Here is a 9,344-nt window from a genome sequence, read left to right as displayed (position 1 = left end):
CTTCCCTCTGCAAAGGGCCTATCTTTTACTTTCATGTTATTTAATTTTATGCAATTTTCTTTCATGTTGAGTCAATTCCTTCTCCCAACCTATTCTCTAGTTGGCAAGCATCATGTGGTGGGGAAATATCTAAGCACATATGACCAGTCAAATATATTTGATCATGAATTATTATTGTTGACAATTATCTCTGTGATAAATAAGTTGGGAGGCAAAACATTATGCCCCTATCTTTCTCTGTGTTCGATGGGTGCCATTTGTTCTAAAAATATGCTTTGAGTAGTAGAAATCATGGAGGACTAAATGATAATTGTGTATGTGGAGCTCTTTCTTAGACTTTGTTGAATTAAGTTGAATTGCAGTTGCTTGGTGACTAAGAACATAGGTTGTTGAGTTTTAAGAGAATGCTTTGTTTGAACCATAACATGTGAATTCGTTGCTACTTGGTCTTGATGAGATTTATGAGAATAAGTTGTTGTAATGATGCTAGAGAAAGTGACTAAAATTATCATTGATCAAACTTATGCACTATGCTAGCATTCACACTTCAGAAATTATTTCTTTTATCATTTACCTACTTGAGGAAGAGCAGGAATTAAGCTTGGGTATGCGGATACGTCTCCAACATATCTATAATTTATGAAGTATTCATGCCATGTTTATCACAATTCTATATGGTTTTAGTATGATTTGATTAGAACTATTATTCAAAAATTCGGCCGATTAATCAGTTAATGGGCCAGTTAATCGCTACTCACTGGGTGGCTGACTCGAATAGTACCTATTCGTTGTGTTAACTGCCAAAGCCAATTAACGGGCCTGTCAGACCGATTAATCGCTGTCAGACCAATTAATCGCCATGGCCCCGTTAACTGTTGGCAAGCAAAGCCCAAGATTTTTGGCCCGTGACCACCCCTCCGTGCCTTGATATAGCTAGGTTTCGTCGTCCTACTGCCCCTCCCGCTTCTTTCCTACTAGGCCTCGACCTAGTTGATGGCGGCAAGTCCTCGCCGGCGCCCAGTGCAACAGCTCCGACATTGTACATCGCAGCAACTCTGCCGCTTGCCGGCCTCCTCTCCATTCCTCTCCATCGGCTGCTCGAGTGCCGTTGTATTGTCCCGTGGGTTGGTCGCCATCAACTAACCCAACTGCTACTACCCAGTCCATCCCTGTGATTGATCCGCTAGTTATTCCTCCATGGCATCCCCCTGTAGCAAGGTATTACCCTCTTCTTCCTCTTTCTCTATCACACTGGATAATCTAGCATAGCATCATCGATTTGTAAAAAAATTACAGAGTATAGTATAGATGTATCCATTGAGTAGATTACAGGTTTGTAGATTAGAGATGTAGATTGTGTTACCTTTTAAAATGTAGATCAAATCACCAATACATGAACATGTATGTGCAAGCTAGTTGGACAAGCAAGCACACAAGTAGGTTGATGGATGAACAATAGGAAGCACACACATTTGTTGACATTTTTTGACAGAACGTCTCTATACTATTTTTTATGGATGAACAGTAAGATGCATATTGTGTGCTAAATCTCTTGAAACAAAATATAGTGAATTATTTACATATGAATGAGATGTATGTATGTTGCGGCCGAATACGGGTTTTCTACATCTACAACATATCGCATGCAACTGTAGGCGTAGAGGCAATGGCCATGTTTCGTCGGTAGCATCACTTACAGACACACTTATCTTTGCAAGTGAGACACGCAAGCAATCTTAGCATTACCCAAGGAGGATCTGACTAGACAAAAGATATGATCAACCTTACTTATTAGGTCTTGGGCCTGCTTCTGGTTCCATCAAGCCCTGTGTACAACGTGTCTGATCTACTAACCGGCCTGCAGACACTGGAGTCTAAGCATAGCTGCTTCCATTACCCATGTTTAATATAACTCATGTTTTCTTTTATTTTATCTGTATTGAACATTGCTAGATACTTAATATGTTTACTTCTGTTGAACATTAATACATACTTATTATGCTTGCCCCACTTGAACTGATATGTTTGCTCTATTGAACATGGACTGATACTTATTCTATTTTCTCGTTGAATAGTTTTGAAGGGCTCTACGGCTGCTTCTACCGCTGCAAATTCTCAAACTCTCAAAAGAAATTCAGATGACATGGGGTGGGAGTTTGCAACCTTGATCAATCCTCTAGATTTATAGCGGGTGAAGTGCAAGTTGTGTGGAAAGGAGATGGGTGGAGGGGTTAATAGGATGAAGCAACATATTGGGCAGGTAAAGGGACAAGTGACACGTTGCAATGTAGCCACACTAGATCAGCAGAAAAGGTGTAGGGATGCTTCTGAGGCATCACAAAACAGGAAAAAGCTGAAGCAAAAACATGAGGAAGAAGTACGGGCTCAGGTTGTCATTCAAGTTGATGACAATGACAATAATGAGGAAGAATTTGCTGCAATTGGAGAAGGTGAACCTCGCAAGGCAGGACCTATCGATAAATATGTGATGCCAATTGATCCTTCCATCCCATTGAAGAAGTTCCAACAAAACATAAATGATGCAATTGACAGAAAGAGATCTTATAGAGTAGGCCAATATTTGGCTAGATGGATGTACAATTTTTTTTGGCTAGATGGATGTACAAAAAAATGTACAAAACATAAATGATTTAATTGACAAACGGAAAGTTTCAATGTTGTCAATGATGATGACTTCAAGCTATTTTGTGAAGCCCTTGGTCGGTATGGTCCTAATTGGAAGCCACCTTCCCAATATAATATCCGAGAGAAGATGTTGCTACAAGAAGTGGAAAGAACTAAGGATTTGAGGAAGCCACATGAGCTTGAGAGGGTGGAAACCGGGTGCTCTATCATGACCGATGCTTGGACCGACAAGAAAAGAAGAAGTATAATGAATTTGTGTGTGCATTGCAAGTTAGGGACTGCCTTTCTTGAATCAAAGGAGGCGCCGGCTGATGCACACACCCATCTATACATCTTCAATTATGTAGTTGAGTGCATTGAGAAAATTGGTATGATTCTTGAACTCCCAACTTTGCTTCTTTTTTTGCGAGGTATCAACTTTGCTTCCATAATGTTGTAGGTGCTGATTTTTTTGTCTTGTAGGTGTTGAAAATGTTGTTCAAGTGGTCACGGACAATGCTTCGAACAACATGGGAGCAAAGGACACGCTCAAAGACAAATGGCCAAAGATATTTTGGAGCTCATGTGCAACTCACACCCTCAATTTGATGGTAGAAGCAATTGCAAAGCTGAAGCAATTTGGTCCTACCATTACTAAAGCCAAGCAAATGACAATTTTTCTTTATGCACATCATAAAACATTGTCCTTGCTGAGGTCTTTCACCAAAAAAAGAGACATTGTTAGACCAAGGGTGACACAATTTGCTTCGGCATTTCTTACCTTGCAAAGTTTGGTTTCTAAAAGGAAGGAACTAAAGGTAATGGTTTGTAGTGATGAATGGGAAGCATGCAAGCACACAAAAACGATGAAACGAAAGTTGGCTCATGCCACTATAATGAGTAGGGGCTTTTGGAAAAATGTCTCTCTCTGCATCAAGGTATGCTTATTGGGGTTGCCTGCATCTAGCCATATGTTGGGGTCCTACAATTCTACTTGTAGTTTTTACTTCTAACTTGTACATTTCTAATGTTGGGGCTGTTTGCACATAATTTTGTGACTCGTTTGATCATCTTCATGTCTCCTTGCAAGGTTTTTGAGCCACTAGTGAAGGTGCTTAGGTTGGCAGATAGTGATGGTCCATCTATGGCATCTATGTATGGAGAACTAATAAGTGCAAAAAAGGAAATGAAGGCTGCTATTGAAAATTCAGAAAAAGATTATTTGTTGATCACTAATGCCATGGATACCAAGATGAGTGGGAGGCTAGATTCTCCCTTGCACAAGGCAGCATACATCTTGAATCCCAAATATAGTTATGCTGAACCGAGCATCTTTACGGATGTAGAGGTAGTGGTTGCACTTATGGAAGTCATGGATACTTTTTATTATGACGATGACATCAAGCAAAATAAGGTTATTAACATTGAATTCACCAAGTTTAAAAAGAAAGAGGGTATGTTTGGGAAAGTGACAGCCATGAAAGCAATTAGCAATGATAATTTTGATGGTGGTAAGCTTGTTCCCAAAGCAACAAAGTTCTTATTGCATTTCTGAAATTATATGGGCTGGTTGCATATTATTTCACTTTTCTCAAATTGTAGCTGATTGGTGGACAACTTATGGATTACAAACTCCTACGCTGCAACACATGGCCATAAAGATACTCAACTTGACCACAAGTTCATCCGGATGTGAAAGAAATTGGAGCACGTTTGAAATGGTAACTCTTAGACTTTTAGTCCCTCTCAAATATCAATCAATTAGTCAAATATGAATATTCTTGCTTCTTGCGATTTTTTAACTAGGCATCCATTTGTACTTTGTAGGTGGATGCAAAGAGGAGAAATAAACTAGATGTGGCACGTAGGGACAATCTAGTTTATATCCAATTCAATGGAAGGATGATTGATAAAAGGAAGAAGTTATCCTCTTCTAGTGATGTTCTTCCTGGTGAAGATGCATCACGAGCACATGATTGGATATGTGAAGATGCATATATCAATGAGGCGATTGATCGTACTATGGGCATGCCATGCAACATCATTGATGGAGAAATGGGGGAAAGCGAACATGTGCAGCTTCGTAGGAGTGCAAGAGTTAGAGAACTCCATGAAGTTGAAGAATTCATTGAGGATGATGATAATGAATCTGATCATGTGATAGAGGATGATGGGATTGATTATGAGTCTGATGATGATGGCATTATGGCAACCAAGGACGATGATGAGGAGGACCCCCCGGAACCTTGAGAGATTTGTGATCAACTTATAACCTATTTATTATTGCACAAGACCTTATCTTGCTTGCTATTGGTGTGGTTGAACCTTGTTACCTTTCTACCTATATCTATTTATGTCGCTGAAATTATGTGAACATTATTACCTATTTGGCTATTTGCACATTTCCTATTTGTGTTATGAACCTTGTTAGGAATTATTCGGTACTCCCTATTTGTGTGGCTGCCATTTTATTTATCTTTTACATGTATGGCTGCATATTTTGTTGTTGCCATTTATTTAGTATTCCCTATTTCTATTTTTGTGGCTGCCATTTATTTTGAGTTGATCATGACATATTGGATATTTTGATAGCATATTGTTTTGATATCCTGCTATTGTGTCGATGCATGTTGAAAATCTTAATTGTTAATTTCGAATTTGACATTATTTAGGGCTGGATGCATCAGGAATTACAATTTCACCTCTTATTTATGCTTTTTATATGCCTACAGTAGCATATTTTGGTACCTTACGTAGTTCGGACTTGGGAAAATGTGTGACAAGCTCCTATCCCATATACGGATTAATGGTCGGCCGATTAATCCAGTTAATAGGCCGATTCACCGATTAATCGCTACTCCCAACCAGAACGAGCAGCTACCAGTTACCGAGTTCTTGAACATTGATTAGAACTAACCCGGACTAATGCTATTTTCTGCAAAACTACCGTTGTGTTGTTTTTTGTGCAGAAATAAAAGTTCTCGAAATGCAACGAAACTTTTTGACGATTTTTTAAATAAGGAAAGAGCTCCAAGAAGGTTCAAGGAAGGACCAAAAGATGCTCACGGAGCCCACACAACACCGGGGCACCCCCCTTTAGCGTGGGCAGAAGTTGTGTGGGCCCCCTGAGGCTCCCCTTCGCGTGAAACCAACGCCAAAACTTCACATATATATAAAAACCTCCGATGAATAACCTAGAACTGGGACTCCACCGGTGCACGCCTGTGTATCCACCAGAAACCAATCTGGACCCTGTTCTCGCACCCTGTCTGAGGGGAAATCATCAGCGGAGGTCATCTTCATCATCCCGGTGGCCACCAAGACAAGTAGGGAGTAGTACACCCTTGAGGCTAAGGGTATGTACTAGTAGCTATGTGTTTGATCTCCCTCCCCCTTGCGATCTTGAGATGTCATGATCTTGATGTATCGCGGGCTTTGTTAATATAGATGGATCGTATGATGTTTATCCCCTCTCTACCTTTGTTGTGATGAATTGTATCTTTTCCGTTTGAAGTTTTGTCTTGTCGGATTGAATATTCAGATTTGAGAACACATGATATATGTCTTGCGTATGAATTCTCGAGGTGACAATGGGGTATCATATTGGTCTACTTGATGTATATTTTGGCACTCAACTTGCGGATTCCCGAGGTGACATTGGGGTAATCTATGCATAGGGGTTGATGCACATTTTCATTATCTTTTCTCCGATAGAAACTTTGGGGTCTCCTTGTAGTTCTTTGTGTGGATTGAATATTATGATTACGAAGTTGTTTGATACTTGTCGTAGGATTAATTGAAGGATACTTGTGGTGACATTGGAGTATCTAGGTGACATTAGAGTTGGTTGATGTGTGTTGTATAGTGCTATTTTAGTACGAACTCTAGGGCTGTTTGTGAAACTTAAAGGAATAGCCCAATAGATTGATGAGAAAGAATAGCTTTGAGGTGGTTTCGTACCCTACATACAATTTCTATCTTATGTTCTCCGCTAATAGGAATTTGGGAGTGATTCTTTATTGCACTTTGAGGGATAATCATATGAGCCAGTTATGTTAGCATTGTTGAGAGATTGCGCTAGCAAAAGTATGTATCCAAGGCCTCATTTTCTATCATTGCAATACTGTTTGTGCTCCGTTTTATTATTTACTACCTTGTTGTTTTTATTGTTAATGCTACAAAAACTCATATATACTATCCATACTACACTTTTACTATCATGTCTTCGCCGAACTAGTGCACCAATACAATTTGCCATTCTATTGGGTGTGTTGGGGACACGATATATTTCTTGTATTTGATTGCAGGGTTGCTTGAGAGAGATTGATAAACCTTAGGTCATCCACTTTAGGAAAATTGCTATTGTCCTACAAAACTCTGTGCTTGGTGGCCCAACACGTGTCTACACGAACAAGTTGTTTAGTAGACAACATCTGGCGTAAGCTCAATGACGGCTCCATCCCCGCGGGCCAGATACGCCTTGAGAGGTGAATGCGGCGGCATGGGCCGCACACCCTCCAGGGCTTCGCTGTTTCCCCAGAGGGAGCCACGGATCCTCCAGGCCTCATCAGGTCGCGCGGAGGCACAGGCCTCACGAGTAGGCGACGCGTGAGAGGCACCCCCGGTAGTGCATCCCTACACCTCTTGGACGTGGCCTCCCGGGAAAGTTTGGTGATCAAATTCATCGAGCGAGACAAGGTACGCAAGAAAAATCAATGTCAAAAACACACTTACTTGTCGGTGGCAGCCCAGCGCAATCACATTGGGGTCGGCGTCGAGGGCTGGCCCCCATCGCCCCCATGTGAAGATGGCGGCGCTGAAGACCCTGCCCGTGCTTCAACGCTAGTGGCACCCCTCCTGGCCGCCATGGAAAGGAGAGGGGGGAAGAAGGCAACGTTTTCACAAGGATGGCGAAGCAGCGCGGGAGGAAGGCAGATGGGAGAAGTTGTGTGGTGGCGACTCCGCCCCTTGGGTTTGGCAGTTTTATAGGCGCGACTGCAGTCCTCGAGGCATCATGGGAAGTGGAGGTGACGTGTCCTCCATCGAGCTCCACGTGCCATGGTGGCCCGCACATGGTTATTGCTCGAGTCGCCTCATTCCCCCAACACACCACTTCGTGCATGTCGCGGGCATAGGGGCAGTCTTACGTGAGAAGGAAGGCACAAGAGGGCGGCGTTTATCAAGGAAGAGCAATGATAGCCAGTGCTACATGCAGGCTTTACATCAACTCACTTGGGGCGGCCCCGAGGAGTTGCATGAAGAAACACAGTCCGACGACCTGTTGGGAGCCACGCGCTGTTCGTGGCCCACAGGCGGTTGGGCTCGCATCGCTTTGCCACTCCCATCTGGTGAAGTCATGCACAACTCGGGCTCGAGGGCTACTGTCGAGCCCCTCGGACAGGGGTATCCAGGCCCATCGGCCTACGCCCCACGCGCAACGCGCTATGCAGGCCCGATTCGGCCTAGCGGTGAGTCCAGCAAGCAAGACCCTTGTGTGGGCCCTCGCCTGGCGAGGCACGTGCCAGGGAATTGATGCCAAGGACCGCGTGGAGCAGCATGACACCAAGGCGCGTCCCGGGCTGCCTCTGAGGCCCTCGCGGGGCGGACTAGTCACGGGCTACAAGGTTGGGGTTGAACAACCTTGCCCCCTCACATGAGCGATGCAAGTCGCGCAAGCGGTGCTGGGGCGGGTGCCAGCAATCACAGATAGTGAGGCTTTCTTCTTTGGTTCTATGAGAACAAAGCCAGCCCGCGGGTTTCAAAAGCAGCCCCCAAAGGTTTCCTACTTTGTGCAAGATGACCGAGTTTGGTGGCTTGACAGTACGGAGGTCACCCCGAGCCCACCAGCGCATCATGGCGAATGGCTTTAGCAGGCGAAGACCACCTTTATCAGGGTAGGCTGCAGTCATGTCCCCTTTCAAAATGGTTATTGTGGCAACCCTTCCCGCCAAGTGTGTGTTTTTAGGGGGCAGAGGACAGAGGCCTATATAAGAGGGAGGTACGGCCTCCATAGCGAGGGGGAATCCACCAACTTCATTAGGCCAAGAACCCCCTCCCGTTTGTACTCGTCTTCCACCTCAAGAAATCCAGACAAGAAGGAGTAGTGTTTTACACCGGAAGGTGGCCTGAACCTAGGTAAACCATACGTGTGTTCTTGTTCATCTTCCTTAGCTCAAGCCACCGGAGAGTCGCCATAAGGTTGAGAGGAAGAAAAGGGTAGGAGAGCGAGCCTACGCAAGTGTTTGAACCTTTCTGGGTCCGCCGAGCCCCAATTCTGACACAAAAGACCAAAAGTTTTGTAAAACCAACCGAGAGAAAATAAAATGCAAAGGTCTCTCTGGAAGCCCTAATTGATCTATACACTTCCTCCCCTTTGGCAACAAGTTACCAAAAAGTTCAAAGTTAAAGAACTAAGCGTCGCTCTGAGCTTCATCTTCTCAGGTAGCAGTCAATGGAGTGGACAGAAGAGCATCGATGAAGGCTTCTACGGATGTCCCTAGAGCTTGAGGTGTAGACACTGGAGGTGTAGGAGCTGGAGGTGAAGCTGGAGGTGTTGATGCTTGAGCTGATGAAGTTGGTCTTGCTTCCGGCACTGGCACAGCTGCTGACTGAGACTGGGTCCTGAACTGAGTAGTCATGGTAAGAGGCAACTCTTCATCGTCACTTCTGGAATGGGGAATCTGCACATAATCAACTTCATTCCAGAGCTGCTCAACAGT

At 43.7% G+C, this 9,344-nt stretch overlaps 1 protein-coding gene across 1 annotated transcript; it reads left to right on the top strand.

Annotated features, from left to right (window-relative positions):
- Positions 1 to 4,274: 4,274 nt before the first annotated feature.
- LOC123395794 lies at positions 4,275 to 4,875 on the top strand. Its single transcript, XM_045090827.1, has 2 exons — positions 4,275 to 4,346; positions 4,453 to 4,875. The coding sequence occupies exons 1-2, from the start codon at positions 4,275 to 4,277 to the stop codon at positions 4,873 to 4,875; spliced, it is 495 nt and encodes a 164-aa protein (XP_044946762.1).
- The last annotated feature ends 4,469 nt before the right edge of the window (positions 4,876 to 9,344 follow it).

Source organism: Hordeum vulgare, chromosome 5H, assembly GCF_904849725.1.
Source record: "Hordeum vulgare subsp. vulgare chromosome 5H, MorexV3_pseudomolecules_assembly, whole genome shotgun sequence".
NCBI lineage: Eukaryota > Viridiplantae > Streptophyta > Magnoliopsida > Poales > Poaceae > Hordeum > Hordeum vulgare.
Note: the sequence above shows the minus strand (reverse complement) of the source record. Positions and strands in the feature narration are given on the sequence as shown.

Excerpts from the sequence above, each read along its gene's own strand:
- LOC123395794 (XM_045090827.1), top strand. The coding sequence starts at position 4,275 with ATGGCCATAAAGATACTCAACTTGACCACAAGTTCATCCGGATGTGAA. Across the intron at positions 4,347-4,452 it reads ATTGGAGCACGTTTGAAATG|GTGGATGCAAAGAGGAGAAA; the intron begins GTAACTCTTAGA and ends TGTACTTTGTAG.